A 20,976-nucleotide genomic window follows, 5' to 3' on the forward strand; every position below is an offset into this window, starting at 1 on the left:
GCCCTTGGAACCCAGCCACTAAGCTGTGATGAAGCCCAAACTAGCCCATATACTAAAAGACAACATGGTCTACATGAGGTCAAACTGCGGTCTCCAGCCAGCATCAACCATCAACAGGAGAGTGAAAAGTTTTCATCTGATTCCAGTCCTCGGCCTCCAGTCTTCCACTTGAAGCCCTATGCATGATGGAACAGAGAAAGTCATCCTGTTGTGCTCTGTATGAATTCGTGACCCACAAGAATCTGTGAGCATAATAAATAGTTCTTTTATACCACATGTTGTGGGGTAATCTGCAATGCAGCTGTAGTAACGGGAGGCGTGCCAATATATGTGTTTCAATCTTTTAAACAATAACATAATTAACAGTAATATTCTATAGTATTTATGTATCATAAGATCATTCCTGTATTGACAGATACTTAGGTGGTCTGGAATTATTTATTCCTACTATAGACAAGGCTAAAATAAATAAGCTTCTACATGTCTATTTGTGCACAAATGTATTTCTATAAAAACCTATAAATGAGTTAATAAATACACGTAAGATATTTAGGACAGTGCCTGGCACATAGTAACACATTATATTACTATTTTTATCACTATAGGTTGACCTTCTAGATAGAAGGTGATAGTACTTCCTGAACATCTTTAGTGACAAGGACCTTAACAATTGTATCTAACAGCTACGCTACAATGAATTCTACTTTTTAGTTTAGATTACGGCAAAAATTGCAAACAGAAAATTATATCCCTGAAAACAGTCATCTGCTGCAGACCTGCCCAGCTCTACATTCAGTTTAAAAAACCTAACTTCCTCCGTGTGCTGGTGAGTTAACACTACCTGTGTTCGTCTTATGGAAATCGTGGCTGTGGACCAGAGCGGAAAGAGCGGAACCTCCCGCTCAGGCGCGTGCGGCAGTTCTCCTCCCTCTGCATCCGCGCAGGGGGACCACTTGTTAAGAGCAGGCGGGGAGCAGGTTCAGGACACCTCTTGACTGGTGCTTCTCACCCTATCACAATGCGGGTTACAAGTTTAGGAACGTGCTTCTTAGCCATTGTCACTCTCTTTCAACGTCTCTAACTCTTCCCCAGGCGTGCTTGCAGCTGCCCCGCACCTGTTAATCCCATTTACTTCTAGTTTTCCTGGGCGGGGTGAAGGGGATGAGGAGAGAGCCAGAGGACTACCTGTCCACTTTCTCTTGCTTCGAAGGGGCAAAGACTAAACCTAATTCACATTGCAAACGACCAGATTTCTTCAGTCATTCCCATATTTTTCACAGTTCAAAGTTTTTAACATCTCCTCCTTTTCAGGGATTTTTCTCTCCAGATTTGTTCCATTTTTAAGGGACGCGGGTAGCCCTACCCCCGCCCCCGGTCAGAGCTAAGGTTAAACGTTGTACAGCTGAGGAAAAGCATTTTTAGGAGACTTGTCCAAGGCCGGGGCAGCAGGCCCGGAGCGGGCGGGCTTCGCGGCAGCTCCGTGGGAGCGCCTGTCCCGCCCATCCTTCCCGGGCCTCGCGCTGCAAGATCCGCGGGTTGAGCCCCAAGGCCGAGGACAGTGGGTTGGGAGCTGGTGACTCCAAAGCCCTCTGCAACTTCCCCGCCCTACAGCCCCACCCATTAGCACGCGGTCTCCCCCGGGGCCCGTAGGAGACACCTTCGTCCCCGCCCCTCCACAGGTCACCTCCCTCCACGCCCCTTTCCCTCGGCCCCGGCAGCCGGCAGGCAGGGAAGTGTCGTAAAGCCAGGCCCAGGAAACTTTACCCGGGGTAACAGCCGAGGCGCTTTACGGCGACGGCGGCTGAGGGTGAGCCTTGGCGGCGGCGGAGGCAGCCGCGGCGGTGCGGGAGGCGGCGGCGGCCGAGGAGGAAGAGGAGTGGCGGCAGTGGCGGCGGTGACCTGTGCGGGGTGAGCCTGCGGTGGGGACGGGGAGGGGCCGCGGGTGACAGGGCTGGCGGATGGGCGCGGGCGGACGGGGACGGTGGCCGGCTGAGCAGCTGGGCGGCGCTGAAGAGTTGGGGGGGCCCGCGGAATTGGGGCGCCAGCTCTGTGAGGGAGGGTTTCTGCCTTTGTTTCCCCCCCCCGCCCTCGGCGCCCCCCGCCCCCTCTGCTCCGCGCTCGTCGGCCGGGTCTCATGGCTTCCCCTCTCGGTCTGTGTCTCCTCTAGGATGGCGGAGGTACCGCCTGGGCCTAGCAGCCTCCTCCCACCACCAGCACCTCCGGCCTCGGCGGCGGCCGAGCCCCGCTGCCCCTTCCCGGCGGGGGCCGCCCTCGCCTGCTGCAGCGAGGACGAGGAGGACGACGAGGAGCACGAAGCCGGCGGCGGCGGCGGCGGTGGCGGCGGGACCCCGGCGGGCGGCGAGGCGACGGCGGCGGCCAAGGGGCATCCGTGCGTCCGCTGCCCCCAGCCGCCGCAGGAGCAGCTGCAGCTCAACGGATTGATCAACCCCGAACTGCGGCACCTCCGGGCGGCCGCCTCCCTGAAGAGCAAGGTTTTGAGCGCGGCCGAGGCGGCCACGGTCACGGCCACCCCCGCCGGGGGCCCCAGAGCGACTGCAACAAAAGGAGCCGGGGTACACTCGGGCGAGAGCCCCCCTCCCTGCCTCCCCAATAATGCAAGAACTGCGCTCCCCAGCCCCGCAGAGGCAGCGGCGGCGAGCGATCCCGCGGCGGCCCGCAATGGACTGGCGGAGGGCACGGAGCAGGGGGAGGAGGAAGACGAGCAGGTGCGGCTGCTATCTTCATCCCTGACCGCCGGCTGCAGTTTGAGAAGCCCTTCAGGCCGGGAGGTTGAGCCTGGGGAGGATCGGACTATACGTTATGTCCGATATGAATCCGAGCTGCAAATGCCCGATATCATGAGACTGATCACCAAAGATCTGTCTGAACCCTACTCCATTTATACCTATAGATATTTTATCCACAACTGGCCACAGCTGTGCTTCTTGGTAAGTGGGTGGAATGAAAAAAGGGTGAACCCAGCAGAGAGATCCAGGCCGTGCGGGGCAGGGAGTGTGAGGGCTGGATTGGCAGTGGATGTATCCTGCATTTCATAGTACGTTACGTGATGTAAAGTGCGTGTATGCACTCCTCATTATTTAATGAAACTGTTTTGAAGGTAAGGCTTCATGATCCGGGTTAACTTGATACTGATGTAAATGCAATAAGCCTGTGTGATGCATGTTGGGGGTCTTGTATCCTGTTTACATTAGCTTATAATCATGTTTAACCGTCTTTAATTATCCTCCCTCATCCTCAAAGCACTTTGCAGTCATTTAATTTGAACATGGTGCTGTTCGGATACAGGCTTTATTAATCTCTCAATTACAGCCATAATCAGGGAAGAGTGTATGCGTAAACATGTTTTGGTGAACATGATTGTCAGTAAACTTGCTGTGGCCACACTGGAGAATTAAATCTTAGAAGCATATTCCATAATTATGGAGATTGTTTCCTTTTACTTCAGCAGGGCAGTTAGCAGTTGAAGCCAGCCTGCTTTCTGGTGCATGGTTGCAGAAGGCGCTACTAACACTTCTGGTGGCTGTAAGACTCCTGAAACTTGGACAAAATACCCTTTTGGGGAGTGTAGGAAACTAAGTGTGAAATTGTTACTGATCTAATTTTTTTTTTCTTTTTTTTAAAGAAGCTGGTCATAGATATGCTTAAGTTCTAGTACTATTGCTGGCTTGTGTGTAATATAGTTGACATATTTTTTGCTTAATATGTGAGTAAAAAAGACTTGGCTTAACCAAACAAGCTGAATAATTTTTTTTTTTTTGACTTACGTAGTACTGGTAGTACCAATAGTTTCCCAATAATATTGACCAATTTCAGTCTATGAAACTTTTCACTTAAATATTGATGGCAGGTATGTGCTTTGTATCATGTACTCACAAGCATGTTGTTTCCATTGAATTTTATTGAAGAAAGACAACATGCTTTTAAGGAGTGCTTTATGATATGTGAAGGGAAAAGCCACTACCGTTATTTATTGTTTTAGAATTGACTTAATTGCATTTACTAATTCTCTGTAAGATGCTTTGACAATACTTTAGAAATCTGTCTTTTTGATTCTATAGCTTGGTGGTGATCTGAAAATATAACCTCAGTATTGTTGATAATGGTAGCTGTGCTATTTTCTGCGTTCACTTTGCTAAACTTCAGTTTAGTATGTTTGTTTAAACTGGGACCTATTTTATATTCTACAAAACTGCTCTTACAGGATTCTAATCGTTGCATCAAAATAGAAGTTCTAAGACACGTCTGTGTCAAATGAATATGGGAAGATGGTTTTCATAGCATTATTATAAATGTCATATCAAATGCTATTATAAATTCTGAAGATTGTGGATTGATTTAATTGTAAGTTAATTCACAAAAGCATACAATTTAGTTACACTTTAAATTGAAATAGTGTATGTATTTCTGTTAATTCCAGAAAATAGTTGTGTATGTGTGATGATTAGTCAACTTTTGAGTTCTGGTATTACCTAGACCTCTCTCAACTTGTCTGCCATTTTAAACTCTGATAAACTGAATATTAGTAAACTTTAGTTTGATTTTACATAGACTCCTCCCAATTCAACAGCTAATTTGAACTTTAACCCTTAATAGCCAGTTTGTTTAACATTAAACTCTGAATATTTAGAAATTATGATAATACGCAAGTGGTTGACCTGTAAGGTTTACTAATGCAAGTATGGATCTGGAGGTATTGAACATAAAACAATAGTTAAACAATCAGAGGCCATTTGGAACTGAGGCCTTTATATTGGCGTTTAAAAAATTTGAATTTCTCATGAGAACTAATTTAAAACAAATATAAGTGTATGTTTATTTTAATTCATACTATTTTAGAACTATAAAGGATCCTAGAGATAATCTAGTTCAGCTTCATTTTTTTTTTTTTTAATGAAAAAAAATTAAAGACCAGAGCGACTTAAAATGTTCACATCTCCAGATATTTAGTGTCCGGAGATGTAAAGCTAGAACCCAGGTCTCCTGGCCTGTCATTATGGAGACAACTAAGAAGCTGAAAAATGACAATACCCTTGAGTCATTCAGCCAAGATCCTTGTGTCACCAAGTTATGCTTCACCAAGGAATAGTTGTCCTTGCAGACATCGATCTTAAGAGACTAGAAATCTCCAGAATGTTCCTGGTTTCCATGAGTAACCTGCAGTGGATCAAATGGAATATATGTGGTTGAACCTTAGAAAATCGCCAATACTTGACCATATTTGACTAACAAAAGTGACAGTTTCCAATGATTCTTCCTAATAATTGTAACAGATGTGAAAGTATGGTACTGTACAAATGGGAGGCACTGTCATTTTCTCTGTACTTAACTAATTTATCTCTGTCTCTTTTGAGTTCATGGTATTTTCAGTTGTTGGTGCCTTTTTGAACTTCTTAAACTTATTACCAGTGATATATTATAGTACTTCTGTTATTTGTTCTAAATTTAAATTTCCAGATTCCTCTGTTTTCCTATTTGTGATATTCTGGAATTTGGGAATCCGTATTTCACACAACTTATATTTTACAAATGTTACAGATTGACAAGCATTTGGTCTTGTAGAGTTCAATTTTAATCTTGCCTGGAATTTTTCAGTTCCCATCCTCGAAAAAAAGAACACACTTTAATAGCATGAGTTCCAAATGTATGTGCAGAAGATTTTATTTGTAAAAACTTAACATGCAGTTCAGTGATTCTTGTAAGTGTATATTCATCAGCAATTTATCAGGAAAAAATACAGAATTGGCCTTCCTCACTAAACATCTTACTAATAACAGTGAATCACATATTGGGCTTTTATTTTTAAATGATGTGTACAACTTGATTTTTGTTCCTATAGATTCTTGATTAGTAAGAAATCAATCTAGTCTAAGAGTGAACTAATATAATACTTTGCTTATTACTTTCTTGGTCTGAGGACAAAGAAGATTTGTTTGAAATGCCTATCCAGTTTGAAAGTATTGTCCAGTTATGTTGTGTCTAGTGGTTTTAATTTTTTTCCCTTTTGGATGGTTTATTAACTGTGAAATGTAGGTGTCCTATAATTTTGTATCATAGATTTGTATAGATTTTCATTTCTCCTAGCTTATGAGGTCAGGTCAAAAATTTTTTAATGTACCTCTCATCTCTGATGTATGCACACACACACACAGCCACACACATCTATTTGAAATAAGTTATGTTCAAATCAGAAAATGCTGTTCAACCAGGCAACTTTTGTATATGTTTCAGGACTTAATACAGAAAGAAATTTTACTTTTCAAAAGAATTTTGAAAGAACCAGATTGATTTATCATGAATGAAAATGGAAATAACAATTTTAGAGGTTTATTGACCTCAAATAATTTTGGATTGTGTTGATAAAACAGAAATGAATTAGTGTGGATTGTTGAATTTAATACCCCTTCAAAGTAAATCAACTATACTTCAATTAAAATAAATAAATAAAATTAATAGCCCTCCTGACCTAGTTTAGGCTTGCGTGAAATGGATTAGAATTATCTTGCCTAAAGATTTCTCCACAGTTGAAAAAAAGGCTTTTTAATCAATTTACAGAAAGATGAACTAAAAAAAGTCACAACAGATTCAAGATAAGAGAGGTATTAAGTGTAAATTGGGCTTTGCTTATTGATTTTTTTAACCCATTCCTGGTTTTTGTTGTTGAAATCGTTTCTGAAAAGTTAATTTTATTAAGAGATGATTTGAAGCTTTCGTATTTTTTTTATGAGGGCTCTTTACAGCAAACAAGTATTTCTGTCTGACACATTATTAAACAATTGGAACTATTGCCCTATTTATATTTACCAGAATACAATATTTACTAGAACTTTTTGTTGGTGATGGAATTTTTGAAAAACATATTTTCAATGGTGATACTGGAAATTTTAATGAAAATGGAGGCTGGTTAGCTTTTATTTAATAAGTAATCTTTGGAAGGCTGTACATTTTTATTAAAATAGAAAGCTCTGTAAAAATTACAGCTTTTGCTTTAATATGAAGCTTTGATTTTGAGTTCTAGATATTCTTTGAGCTTTATGGCAATGACTCACACTGTCAGGAGAGTCCTAAAAATGAGACCATCGTATATCTAGTTTTTGTAGTCTTTCAATAACAAAAACCCCTTGGGTAGGATCTAAGGAATACCTTAAAAATAATCCTTTTTCCTTTAGGTTTTTCTTCCCTGGTCAAAATCTAACTATTATTCAGGCATAAATATTATGTCTTATATCTGTCTTTCACTAAAACTTTATTATAATTAAATATAAATTTATAGTACTCTGTTGATAAGTTTCATAATATTTTGTGATATCTAATGAAAAGACTTTCTTAAAAAAATTATTTTCACGTTTCCCATTTCCCAGATCTTAAACATGTAGCTCTTTATTGCAACTAATTATAAGCACCTCATAAAGTACTGAATGTTTACCATGTGGAAATTTGCTTTTTTTTTCCCCCTAGGCTTTAATAATGAGCCTAAGAAATTCATGTCCTAAAGAATGTTGAAAGAATTTAAAACTAGAACATTTGACGGAGTTCTGGGATTTAGATATCTGACGCTTCTGTGACTGCTCTCTTGCTAGAATTCTCATTATTTCTTCCTCCCTCAAAAACACTGACCAGTGGTTGGCTGCTGTTTCCGTGGGTAATTGTGCAATACCTGATGGCAATGTATTCTTTGTAACTGTTTGTTTATTTTTAAGGCCATGGTAGGGGAGGAGTGTGTAGGTGCCATCGTTTGCAAGTTGGATATGCACAAAAAGATGTTCCGCAGAGGTTATATAGCCATGTTAGCGGTGGATTCCAAATACAGGAGAAATGGCATTGGTAAGAAAAATATTATGTCACAAAAAAATGCCTAAGTTCTTTTCATTTTTTTTTGAAGCAGAAGACTTAAATGTAAATAGTATGTAGAAATGAGCATGAAGCTGAGGGAAGAAAATTGATTGCTTTTATTTCAAAATGTTTTTAAAATGAATTGTTTCCTTTATTACTGTCTAATTATTTGAGAGATTATCTTTCTAACAATTAGAAGGTGATGAGTTTTCATCTCCAGACATTGTTTTGATCACATCCAAACTGCTTTGCATTATACTAAGTTCTGCAGTTTTTAATAGCATTATTAGGGTGCTTGATCACAGCGCTCAAGCAGCTGTCTGTACTTGGGTTAAATGGTCCTCAATCAAGGCAAAATTATAGAGAAATTGTTACCATTATTTAGTACTAGTCATCAAACATTATATTAGCAATTCAGGGAGGACCAGGAGAAAGAAGAATTGTTTCTTACTACTATTCCCAAACTCATCTCTTTCCTGGGCTACCTTTCCTGGCATTTGCAGTTAATCTTATACTCTTGGTTTATAATGGTCATTAGAATCATCTGGGTGGCTTAAAAATGAATGCTTAGGCCCCTCCCCTTGAGAATCTTATTTGTCCTGTTAGAAGTAGGGCTGAAATTTCCCCAGGTGGCTATGATGTAAGCCTGTTAAGAACCGCTGTCATAGTGTCTAAGACCTACTGGCTCTTTGTTCAAGATGGAGGATCAGGTAGACAAGCACTTGTCTGAGCATGGCAAATTCTGAGAGGTACTGAAGCTAAGTAAGTGTTCATGAAAAAAGAGTTTGATGCCTGTACCAGTATTTAATTACTAGCAGTTTTGTCACTTATAGTTTTTCTTTTTTAAACTATGAGTGTATGTCCAGTTTAAGACTGGTTCACACAGTCTGAGACATCATGAGAAGTCATTATGAATAGGTTTACTTAATACATTAGGTTCAGCCAACTTTTCTTTTAGTGTTAACGGTTTGCCACTAAGATGTTTAATGAATTGGGCTTGTTATACAAGCCAAGTTCGAGTCTTTGATGTATTAAAAAGAGCTGGTAAGGACTCATGGCAAATGATAGGCAAATTGTCTGGCTACTTCAGAGGGCAGAAACCAGTGCCTTGAAGGTTGCATCCTAGCCCTCAGACATATTTTGTATGGCCCATGTAACGTGTGCTTGCTTGTGTTCATGGTTTGAAAATTGAGAGAGAAAATTTGAATTTCTTCTCTCAAGATCAAATTTAGCATTTGTTTTCCCTTTAATGTGCTAAGTATATCTGACCCTAACCTAGGATACAGACACACCACTGACATCATTTGGTGTGCCCAGGCTTACTATAAGGTTTGTGGAAACTATCACAGTGTCTTGGGCCCACTCTGGGTCACAGCAATTCTGGTGTGATCTTTGGCAAGATTGGCTCAAAGGTCATGGAGTGAGTTCTTACCAGCTGAAGAAGTTCCTGGGTTGCTCTGGCTATATCTTCCCTTTTTCCTTGGAATTAAATAGCATTTACACCTGAGAAAAGGATACATATCGGGAGATAGGTCTTTCAAGAGGAAACTTGTATTGCTATGCATAGCTCCTATTGGCCTCTCAGTTTTAAGTCTAAATTTTTTTTCCCACTTAATTTGAGATAATCTGTGTATCGCATTCAGGGTAGAACCCAGCACTTGACATTTCTTTGCTGCTTATGAATATTATAATTTAGGTATCTTTAAGAAACTAATTACATTTTTTACTTCATTAATACTCAGCTCTGTATTCTAGGTACTAACTTGGTTAAGAAAGCTATATATGCTATGGTTGAAGGAGACTGTGATGAGGTGAGTCTTTCTAAATGTTTAAGACCTTTTATCCTGGGCTGTATTCTACTGGGTATTTTTATAAATAGCCCATAATAAATTGTACTGCAGATTTCATTGCAAGCTATTATTATACAAATGTAACTTGTGCTGAAAATTATATTCCATTTTAAAACACATGAATTTTGACCTAGAACAAATTTTAAGATGATAATGGGAGCTAAAATTTGTGTCAGAATGTAAAGGTAAAATTTTAGATATTTTTAGTAAATAATTGGTATTCAGAACTCTGATTTGTTATCAGTTAAATCATTTAAGGTAGCTCTTATTATAAACCTTATTGTAATTTACTTGTGTATTGGCCTTGGTTTCTCTCTAAATAATACTTTTTTTTTTTTTCCTGTGGGCCAACTGTCAGCCCATATGAAGAACATTTCACATTTGAAAAAATCTCTCAGCATTAAATAATAAGGCTGGAGGGGGGAAAGACAACCACTTTTTAAATGTAGAGCTATCTGTAAATTAGCATAAAAGCATCTTCTCTCTACAGCTTGTTTGTAAGGCCTGAAGGCAGGTGGTTTCTTTGTATCCTGCAGCACTGTGCTTTACATATGGTAGGTGCTCAATAAGTAATAGTGGTGGTTGGGAATGTTAAGATTTACTATTATATAATGTGGAAGGGAATAAGTATAAACTAGGGAAGTATAGATATCTTTAATATAACAGTGGTGACTAAGAAGGACCAGAGTTGTGCTAGTAATTTTATGAGCGTTACTACTAACACTTGTCTTTATTATTGGAGGGCAAATGTGCCTTAGAGAGTTCTCAAAATACTTGAAATTCGGTAATTTTTTTCTTAGACTGACTTCAATAAGTAACTTATTTTGGTTACTTTCTTTTTTTTTTAAGTGGGGTTTTTTTGGTACAAAATTTATTCACAATCACTAACCATCATTATTTGTGTGTGTGTATTTGGGGTGCAAAGTCCTTTCTTTTACCATCTTCACGCTTTTCAACTCTTCATCTTTCTTTCCACTTATAGCTACTATTAATCTTGCAGTTTGCATCCTCCCATTTTCTAAGCACATGTGGATGCAAATGTTTACACATACTTTTTTATACAAATGAAATCACAGTTATTATTCTGCTATAACTGCTTTTTCTACTTAACAGTGACTCATGAACAGGATTCCATGTCAATACAGGTGTCCTACAGAGTACTCTCACGCTCTTTGTCCACATTCATACTTCGTAGTTTGACAGATCACACTAAATGGTGGTTGTATGAGAAGGCCTACAGACATATTGGGCACAGGGAAGACATCCTGGGATTTACGGATATTTAATTTTTTTACCCCGAATAAGAAAATTCACACATGGCAAAGGATCTCATATTCACAGCTTTTAATTTCAAAAAGTAAAAGGTACAGTGGCCCTGATTATCTACATCATTGGTAACTAAAATTTGAGTATAAAATTGAATACACATTTTTTCGTGAGTGTAAGTCCAACATGGACCATGGCTGTATTGGCTTAGACAGCTCATCAAGAATAGAAGTCAGGCTTCACAAAAGCTGCTTAACAGTTCGGAGAAATCTTTGGGATGATAAGACCATATTTGGATCCTCTACTGAGTAGTGTGGTTCCCAGTGAACAAGGATGTTATAAGGAGGGAGTATTATGTCCCTTATGAAAGCCTTTTCTGAGTTATCCTAGTTACTGACTATGAGACAGGTAGTATGCTTTACTTAGCTGATCAAATGTTTAAATAGTATTGGTTTTTCTTTGAAAGTTCTGAGGAATGATGAGATTTTGGTTATATTGTTATAGTCTTAAAGTTAAGGCCTAAATTAGTGATACATTTTATGGTAGAACTATTCATTGTGGGCCTAAAATTCTGATTCATTTTTCTTTTCAAGCAATGAGTTTTACTCAATCTTAGAGTGAAATGGGTATAGTTCCATGAACTTATTTCTGTTGTATGGTTTTAAGTGGATGGTTTTTGCAGTTTGAATAGCTCTGCCTCTGGATTAGGGAAGTCTTCCATGGTTTAAAAAAATTGGTTATCTGTGCCCCATATTGTTCAGATAAAGGATTTGCTGTAGAAAGGGACAGAACTTTTGCTTACTCTTTATTAGGCTTTCACTTTCCCTTTCATTGAGTTTTAAACCATATAAGCAACAAACTCTTCTATCCTCTTTACCCTTCTAATTTTTGATGGTAGTGTGTTTGTTGGTTCTACTTCCTTATATTACCATCTCATCCTGTTTGGTTTGGTTTGGTTTCTTTCCCCTCAGTGTAACTAGTTTGTATTTGCTAGACCCAGTAGCTTCTTGGTCTTCCTCTGCTTATTAAAATGCTTCTCAGTCTTTAAGACCCAATTCAGATATCAACAACTCCTTTTAAGTTTTCCTTGATCCTCTGGACAGAATCAATTGCACCTTCTGTGGTTTTCTTGACCTCCCTTTCTGTAATACTTACTATGCTTAAATTTACTTGTTCAGAGACTGTGCCTTAGCCACTGAGAGCAGAGATACCGTTTCTTGTTTACTGCTGTATTCTTAGTACTTAGCATAGCATTTGTGAGAGAGTACATGGTTCATAAATATTGGTTGAATGATCAGTTTTGTGCTTCCAGTATCTTATCTATGCCTCTTTTTTTGCGGGGGGGGGCGGTGGACTTTTGAATTTTGATTTGTCTAATTATTTTTTTTCATTAAAAAAATTGTTTTTTAGTTCTTTTCTTTTTTTTTAGTTTTTTTTTTTATACAGCAGGTTCTTATTAGTTATCTATTTTATACATATTAGTGTATATATGTCAATCCCCATCTCCCAATCTAATTAGTTTTTAACTTGTCTTTCTCTCTAAGCTTCTAGGAACAGCAGTCTTTTTTTTTTTTGCGTGTGTGTACATAAAAAAAATATATCTGAAAAAAATATATATCTGCAGGGTTAACCAAGTTATTAAAATACCTTTTGATAAAAGCAATTATATATAAAAATAGTTTTGTATATAATTCATTGTTCTGAGGAAAACTTTGAAATTGTAATTCTCCAAGAATACAATGACCAAATTATAAAATAACTGACATGTGATTTTACTTTCATTAAGTTAGGCCAACCTTCCTTTCTTTTAAAGTGTTAAGAAATTTTGACAAATTATCAGAAAGACATTCGGGAAGGGTTTAAAGTTACATTTTCTACTACTTAGGTCATGCTGCTGTTTTTTTAATCTTACAGAGAGAGATTTTTGAATCTATGAGCCTATTAAGAGAGATACATTTGGAAATCTCTATGAAGCTTTACTGTGCACATCCAGTCAATTTTTACTTTCTGTTCCTTTTGCAGAATTTATTTATGACCTTGAGTCATGTTTATATTGCTTTTGGTTGCCACTTGTCATTTTAAGATAAATTCAGAGTGAATTAAACGGAGGTTAGTTGAAATGTAGATCTGTACATTTCACAGAGTTGAAATGTAGATCTTGCTTTTGCCCAAATAACAATGGTATTATTCTTCTGGTCTAATAGATCTTTTCATTTTGCCTTACTATGACTTTCCTAACTTTTTATATCAGAATTAGACATGGTTAAACAGCGTAGCTAAAGATCTTTTCCATTTTCTGTATATTTGGATCTGACTAAAAAATTATAGCATCAAAAAAAGAAACAGGTGGATTCATTACTTCATGAATAAGAAATGCATTACCTATATTGCTAATCTGGCTTGAATTTGGTTACTCCTCTTTGTGGTCTGGATGCCAAACATTTAGTGGCTACTAGGAGAAGCTTCTTGAGCTTGGGTTTTACATTAGGGGAAATAGTAAGAAAAATATATACAAATAACATGAATGAGTTTTCTTGTGTACCTAAAATAATGAACCCACATGGTGGCCATTTACTTTTATGTACTTTTTTTGGAAATAAATTAGAATGAATGGAGCAACATGATGAACAGTACTTTACTTGTTATTTTTTTAAATTTTTTTTTAAAATTTTTATTTATTTATGGCTGTGTTGGGTCTTCGTTTCTGTGCGAGGGCTTTCTCCAGTTGTGGCAAGCGGGGGCCACTCTTCATCGCGGTGCGCGGGCCTCTCACTATCGCGGCCTCTCTTGTTGCGGAGCACAGGCTCCAGACACGCAGGCTCAGTAATTGTGGCTCACGGGCCCAGTTGCTCCGCGGCATGTGGGATCTTCCCAGACCAGGGCTCGAACCCGTGTCCCCTGCATTGGCAGGCAGATTCTCAGCCACTGCGCCACCAGGGAAGCCCAGTACTTTGCTTTTTAAGCTGTAGACGTCCCTGAAATCTTCATCTCTGGAAATATAAATTTCAAATTTTTTTTTAGATTTATGGTATGGTTACTATGATACTAATACTCAGAAGTAACTCATAAATGATGAAAATATACTGGAATCAGAATTTCTTAATGGAGTTTAAGTGTGCAGTATGTGACCTTAAAACATTTTTAGTTGACCAGCATCTTCCTATTTTTGTCTGTCCCCAGCCCCTTGGAGCCACCATTCTACACTCTGCTTCTATTAAGTTTGACTATTTTAGTTTCTGCATATAAGTGAGATCACGCAGTATTTGTTTTTCTCTGTTTGATGCATTTCACTTAGGGTAATGCCCTCCAGGTTCACCCATGTTGTCACACTGACAGTATTTCTGTTTTTAAGGCCAAAAAAGATTCTAGAGTGTGTGTGTGTGTGTGCACGCACGCACGCGCACCACTTTATCCATCCATTTGTTGATGGACATTTAGGTTGTTTCCTTATCTTGGCTATTGTGATAATGCTGTAATGAACATGGGGACGTCTTTGAGGTCCTGATTTTACTTCCTTTGGTTGTATACCCAGAAGTGTGATTGCTGGATCATATGATAGTTCTATTTTTAATTTTGAGGAACCGTCACACTGTTTTCCATGTCTGTAGCAATTTATATTCCCACCAACAGTGGCCAAATTTATTTAAATAACCAATGATAAACCTGTTACATGTTAACAAAATAACATACATTTTATGGTAATGTACAAGATGACTTTTAAGCTTTTTGTGTTTAATAATTATATGTTTAACATTTTTAGTTTCATTGGAAACATATAGTTTGGCTGTGAGACAGAGGCTGCTAGGTAAAGAACAGAGTAAAATAGAATTATTTAAACTGTAAGGATTTTTGGTTGAGTAGTTTGGCCTAGTTAAAGAACTGGATATGATAAGCCTGGGTTCTAGATCCATCTTCTGTCGATATAGTTGTGTGATTGTAGGAAAGTCATTTAACTTTTTAAAATCTGTCTCTTTGTGCAGTGTGATGGTGATTCTGATCTTAAAGGGATGTTATGAAGAGCAATAAAATTTTTCAGTCAGCATTGTTGGTGTAAGGCCTGTGAGGTGCTAGACAATAAAATAGTGCTTGCCGTCCCTCCAGGAGCTCCTAGCCTGTAATATTAAAAAAAGGCTTTCTAAACTGTAATGGTTTGGCTTATCCTGACAATGGTTTGTTCCTGAGAGAATCCGTAGAACTTCACTGTAACCCTTATTTTCTGTTAAGTAGAATTCAACTTGGCCAAGTTTCTTTAGGATTAAAATAACCTTATTATGCTTTGGCTTCCTATGTAATATTCCCATGATGTGGACTAAAAGAATAATTTTATAGAGAGTTTCCAGTATAAACCCAGATTCTCTTTTAGTATGTTTATAAGAATTTCGTAATTAAGTGTTAAAAAGTAGTTACTTTTTTTGTGGCATTTTCTGTTGTGTCAAATAATACATGATCTCTTTGATTAGAGAATGTGAGTGTGCTGAGAGAATCTTTTCATTTTAACCAAAGTGTTAGCCCTTTGTGTAATGTTTTTCTGTAAATTGGGCTTTATTTTATTAATCTGTTAGAATGCCAACAAACCTGAATTCAACTCTTAACTTACACGTCAAGTGTATATTTATGTAGCTATAGTTAGCCTCAGCTGTGTTTTGAATATTTTAGATTGCTAGATATTAATGAATATGGACTTGGATCCCCTTCATTATGTTAGATCTCCCATTCACTGCTTTGTTTTACTTTGGGATGCAATCACAGGTACAGAAGAGTGGATACTATTAAGCTCTAGTTCACATTTGGAGTCTGGTCTATTCTTGTTCTACTGGTGGCCTTGAGTTTCATTCACTTGTAAGTTAGAGATATATCTGTTTCATAGGGTTCTTGTGAAAATAACATTATGACAAATGCATGTAATATGAGATAATGCATGTGAAATGCTTTACGTAGCACTTAGTAAGCCTTCAAAAAGTATTAGTTATTTTTTTTACACTGTCGCTCTCCTTTTTATTTCTGTGAAATCAGTTCTAAGTTTTGAGTTGTTGCAGCTTTATTGCTTCTCATATTAATTGTTTTGATTTAACATTTTAGCTGTAATTAGGTGCTGGCATAAAACAGAATTCTAGGAATTACTCAAGAGAATAGTTCCAAACTGGTAAATTGCATTGACCAGACTGGGATGTTCCAAACTGGAGGATGGCATACATTACTGAACATTAAATTCCATTTTTTTAAGAGCAGAGAGAAATTGTTGACTTTTTATTTTCATCTTGAACCAGTTTGCTTGCTGTATAACTTTTATAGGAACATTTTCCCTTGATCTTGAACTATTAATTACTTGTTTTTAGATCTTTTTAAAGTTTGGATTAGTGTGTGATTTGCTGTCATGAGTTGTTTGCATAGGTAATTGCCATAAGATGATACTTTCTGTTTAAGTAGTCTGGTCATTTAAAAGCTTGGCAGTACTTTCGTTTGTTTCGTATTTATGTAATGTATGTAATATAATGAAAGGTACTAAGGGCATATATAATTAACAAATGTTTAAGAGCCTTCTGTCTGTCAAGCAGTGTGTTAGGTGCAGAGGAAATGGCTGTGAACAAGATACCCATGATCCCTGTCCTTGTTGGGCTCACCAGCTGGGGAAGATGTCATACTCATCAAACATTGAATGAAAGTACAGTTGAACAAGGAGCAGTGCCGAGTGCTGTGGGGTAGTATGAAGGGAAAGAGATACTCTACCCAGTCTGGAAGTGACATGCTAAGGCCAAAAGCAAGAAGAGGAGGATGGGAAGAGTGTTCTTCCAGACAGAGAAAACAGCTTATGTGAAAGGTCTAAGGTGGGAAAGATAATGGTGGGTTCCAGAAACTGAAAGTTTAGTGTTGATCGTGGCCAGTAAGGGGGGGAGACCTAAAGCACAGTTAGCAAGGTAGGTAGAGGCCATATCTTGATGGACCTTTTAGGTCTCTTTAGATTACTGTTAGATTGTGGACATTTTCTTGAGGACAAAAGAGAGTCAATAAATGGTTGTAAGCAGGGAATTAACGAGCATCACTATACTTAGAGTGGGAGACCTTTGGGTTAGGAGGTTCTTCTTGTATTTATAATAAAAGTTGATGGCAGCTTAGACTAGAATGTCGTCAATGGGGATAGAAAGAAGAGGATCAGTTTAAGAGAGATTTAAGAGAGAAAATTGAAATACTCAATGCTTGGATGTATGTAGGGGGGTGGAGAGGAAAGAAGTACAGAGATGACTCTTAGGTTTTAGGTTTGAGGCATTGATGGGATGGAGATCTTGTTACTGATGTGTGGAATTGGAGAGGCGTTGATCATGAGTTTTTTGGATCCGATGAGTTGAAGTACAGTCTTTTCTCTATTATTTATATCTGTTGCTTGAATTCTTGTCAGATTTTTTTTTATAGCTTGCGATAGAACAGGAAGAGACTCGTAGGCTTTACTTGGGCCTTTGTTTAATTATACTTTGCCCTTTTTTCCCACTCCAAACACCTCGGGGTTATAACATCCCGACAGTAACTGTGACTCACTGTGTTGATTCTCAGTGAGGTAGGTAGAGAATCAATAGAAAGGCAAATAGAGCTATGTATGTAAAAGTTGGGAGGATGGGATAGAGGATATTTTGGTAGGGGAAGGTAGAAGTAAAGTAGAAGAACATCACATAATAGTCAAAAGTATCAGTTCTTCATTGTCAGGGCCACTGGTTCAGTAATATTTTAAAAGACCCAGATAGAAGTTAATACCTCTGTTAAGTGTCGATATCCATAGTGTCTAGACATTCTCAGACTGTAGTTCTCAGAATGTCGTCTCCTTACCAGCAGCAATCAACATCACCTGGCAATTTTTAAAAAATGCAGAGTCTTGGGCACCACCCCAAACCTACTCAGAAACTCTGGAGGGGAGGTGCAGCAATCTATTTTAATAAGCCCTCCAGGTACACTAAAGTTTTGGTACCTTTGATCTAGGTTTGGCGAACTTTCCCTACAAAGAGCCTGATAGTAAATATTTTAGGCTTTGCAGCTCACAGGTCTCTGGTGCGACTGCTCAGGTCTGCTGTTGTATTGAGAAAGCAGCAATAAACATCATGCAGACCAATGGGCATGGCTGTGTTTCAATAAAACTTTATTTACAAAAACAGGCAGTAGGCATATTTGGTCTAAGGACGATAGTTTTCAGACTCCGGTCTTGACTGTAGACAAATATGGTAGTTGTCGCCAGGGTAAAGGATGACATATTAATGAAAATATAGGAGTTGGAGGTCAATCTGAATAGTTTCAAGTACTGGTTTATTTTCTTAAATCTTTGATTGTTGATTTTTTTCTTCATTTTTTTTGTCATACTATACAGGGAACGAATTCATCTTTGTTTTACTATAAAACATATATTCTCATTGTTAAAAATTCCAAACATTTCACAAAAATCAGTAGAAAAGAAAATGTCCCCAGTGTTCCCACCCCCCCTTGCCCTGAGAGAGAAAGACTTTTATAATTCTGATGACTGTTTTTCTGGGTTCTTCCTGTACATCATTAATATTTACTGTTTTCACCATCAACTTTAAAACAATTAAATGTAGTTTCTTTTTCTTAAATATTTGATCTTATTGTTTATAAGTGATTTGTCAAATTATGAAATTATAAATTAGTTTCAAATATTATAAAATTATAACTTAGTTTTCTCTCTCTTTTTTTGAAGGTTGTTTTGGAAACAGAAATAACGAATAAGTCTGCTTTGAAACTTTATGAAAATCTTGGTTTTGTTCGAGATAAGAGGCTGTTCAGATACTATTTAAATGGAGTTGATGCACTGCGACTTAAATTGTGGCTGCGTTGAGAAACTGACATCAAGGAACAACTTTCCAACGATGCAGAATCGACCTTTGCATGCAATGCAATTTGTACAGAATTGCTTTGCAGGTGGATTTATTGATTTCCATGCAGCTCTTATCTGTCAGTGTCTCATTTGAGTGTCGCACAATATTTGTTGCACTTTGGCATGGCGCATTTGTTCTGAATTAAAAGAGATTGTTTTAAACTTAAAGAGTTCTTTTGGTACCAACAAGATGTGCCAGTTGATAGCCAAGATTTGTTTGTTCATTTGCAAAGTCTGCTGACATTGTTATTTACACAGTGATAATTTTATCACAGAACCAGGAAGTGGAACATGATTTTTGTTCCTTAAAAAAGCCAATGTAGATTGTAAAAATCTCTGAGTATACTAACATTTCACACGAAACCTGCCATAGTTTTCTGAGGGGGTGGGGGAAAAGCTTCAATTTTAGGTTTTATTTTTTCAATATTAAATTTCCATTCTTGAATATTGGTACCTCAGTGATTAGTGAATGAAAAACAATGTTATGTAGGGTTGGGTGTGTCTTAACAATGAGTAAAGATAACAATTAAATTGCGTCTGCCAGTGCCTGTGTAGATAAGTATATTTGTCTTCATCTCTATAGTTTTTGAATGCATGCTACCTTTTCCTTTTCTTTAAGGCCTTTGCAAGCAAACTTTTGTTTTTATTTAAATTCTAAATTTGGTAATAAATTATTTCAGATTTTTATAATTTGGATACTTTTTCCAGGTGAGTGACAGAGTGGTTTACTGTAGAAGTCCCTTCTTTTCTTACAGTAAGAAGTTGAATCTACTTGGAAAATCTTTGAGAAATGACTCAAAAGGGATGAGAAAAGTTGATGAAGCCGGGAATTGCTGGGTTTTAGATGCACTTTTTTTTGAGAGTGAGGGAATTTTTGGAAAAGAATAGAAAAATTAATGTAAATTGGTATGATTTTATTTAATCAAAATTATTGCTAAGCAGTGAGGAACAGCTTTTACAAAGTAGTTGGAACTTTTTTCCCACTTGGTTTGGATTCACATTGCTTCCATTTCTTAAAATGCTTCGCTTTTGGTTCTTAGTCTTGAAAATAAATTCCAAGGTGCACTGTATCTGTTTTAAACTGATTTTATTTTCTTTTCACTTATTTGTGCAAATTCTTGGGGGAGCTTTGCTTATTAGTTCCCAGAAAAACAAAAGGGAGAAATGGAAAATTCTTCTTGGAATGAGTTCTATAGGTTTTCTTAATAGCCATCACCATGTTCATTAGTTACATTGTGTTTTGGCCAATCTGTGCAATGTAGTTAATTTTAAAGTTGATTGCTTTCAATTGAGTCAGGAAACCTGTGATGGATAATTTATTTGACTGGAAAACCTAGGTACCCATTAAAGAAAAGATTCATTCTCTGTGAAAAATGTTTTGTAGGAATGTATTGTTTTTTCATTAATTTGGATATGCTTTACTTCTGCTCTAGGATTTGGTTTGAATTTTATTTTATGGCTATAATTACTGTATTTTTAAAAACCCTACCTCCATTAACAGTTGGTAAAAGCCCCCTTTCAGGAAAGTTTGTTGCCTTTTTGTTATGTTTGTTTTTTGTTTTTTGTTTTTTTTAAGGGAAAGCTGCTCCTTGCTCAGTGTAGTGTCTTGAAAGTGAACATGGTGACAAGTATTTTTAAAATAAAGATACATAAATTTGGTGAAAATAAAATCTTCCTGTTGATGGGATCATTTATAGTTCCTTATTTTTAAAGAAAACTTTTTCTTTCCATTTTATATTACCTTGAAAGTTTAATGGGCAGAATACTGGTTACATTAAAAATATGAAGACCACACAATACTCAGCTTTCCAGGTGACCATTTTGAGTACGTTTTTGGTCAAACTTCATTTGGACTCTAGCACTTAGAGGAATACCAGTCATAATGATGCTTCTGTTATTTTTAATATGGAGGGAATTGAACTAATAAAATAGTTCAGTACTTTCATTATCAAATTTTATCTCACCACTTTATATTTGACTTGCTGGTTCATAGGTAATGATTGTTGATGAACGTACATTTGCTTGACTCACTAATGAGGACAGTTCTAAAGTAAATACATGCTAGATTTTTAGCTCAGCCATTAATTTTTTGGCAGATTGTCAATGAAGCCATCACTACTGACCTTTTCACCCAGAATT

At 37.6% G+C, this 20,976-nt stretch overlaps 1 protein-coding gene across 2 annotated transcripts; it reads left to right on the forward strand.

Moving 5' to 3' along the window:
- The first annotated feature begins 1,799 nt into the window (after positions 1–1,799).
- On the forward strand, positions 1,800–18,954 carry NAA30 (N-alpha-acetyltransferase 30, NatC catalytic subunit). 2 transcript variants are annotated; one of them, XM_061182603.1, is made up of 5 exons: positions 1,800–1,908; positions 2,168–2,948; positions 7,719–7,842; positions 9,607–9,662; positions 18,661–18,954. In XM_061182603.1, exons 2-5 carry the CDS (start codon positions 2,169–2,171, stop codon positions 18,796–18,798), a joined length of 1,098 nt encoding a protein of 365 aa, XP_061038586.1. In that variant the 5' UTR covers positions 1,800–1,908; position 2,168; the 3' UTR covers positions 18,799–18,954. The 2 variants fall into 2 exon arrangements, with proteins under 2 accessions (XP_061038586.1, XP_061038587.1); XM_061182604.1 differs by lacking the exon at positions 18,661–18,954 and having other exon boundaries at positions 9,594–9,663.
- Positions 18,955–20,976: the final 2,022 nt, after the last annotated feature.

Source organism: Eubalaena glacialis, chromosome 2 (genome assembly GCF_028564815.1).
Source record: "Eubalaena glacialis isolate mEubGla1 chromosome 2, mEubGla1.1.hap2.+ XY, whole genome shotgun sequence".
Lineage (NCBI taxonomy): Eukaryota > Metazoa > Chordata > Mammalia > Artiodactyla > Balaenidae > Eubalaena > Eubalaena glacialis.

Coding starts and splice junctions, on each gene's coding strand:
- NAA30 (XM_061182603.1), top strand. CDS start 2,169: ATGGCGGAGGTACCGCCTGGGCCTAGCAGCCTCCTCCCACCACCAGCA. Junction 2,949..7,718: donor GGCCACAGCTGTGCTTCTTG/GTAAGTGGGTGG, acceptor TTTATTTTTAAG/GCCATGGTAGGGGAGGAGTG. Junction 9,663..18,660: donor TTGAAGGAGACTGTGATGAG/GTGAGTCTTTCT, acceptor CTTTTTTTGAAG/GTTGTTTTGGAAACAGAAAT.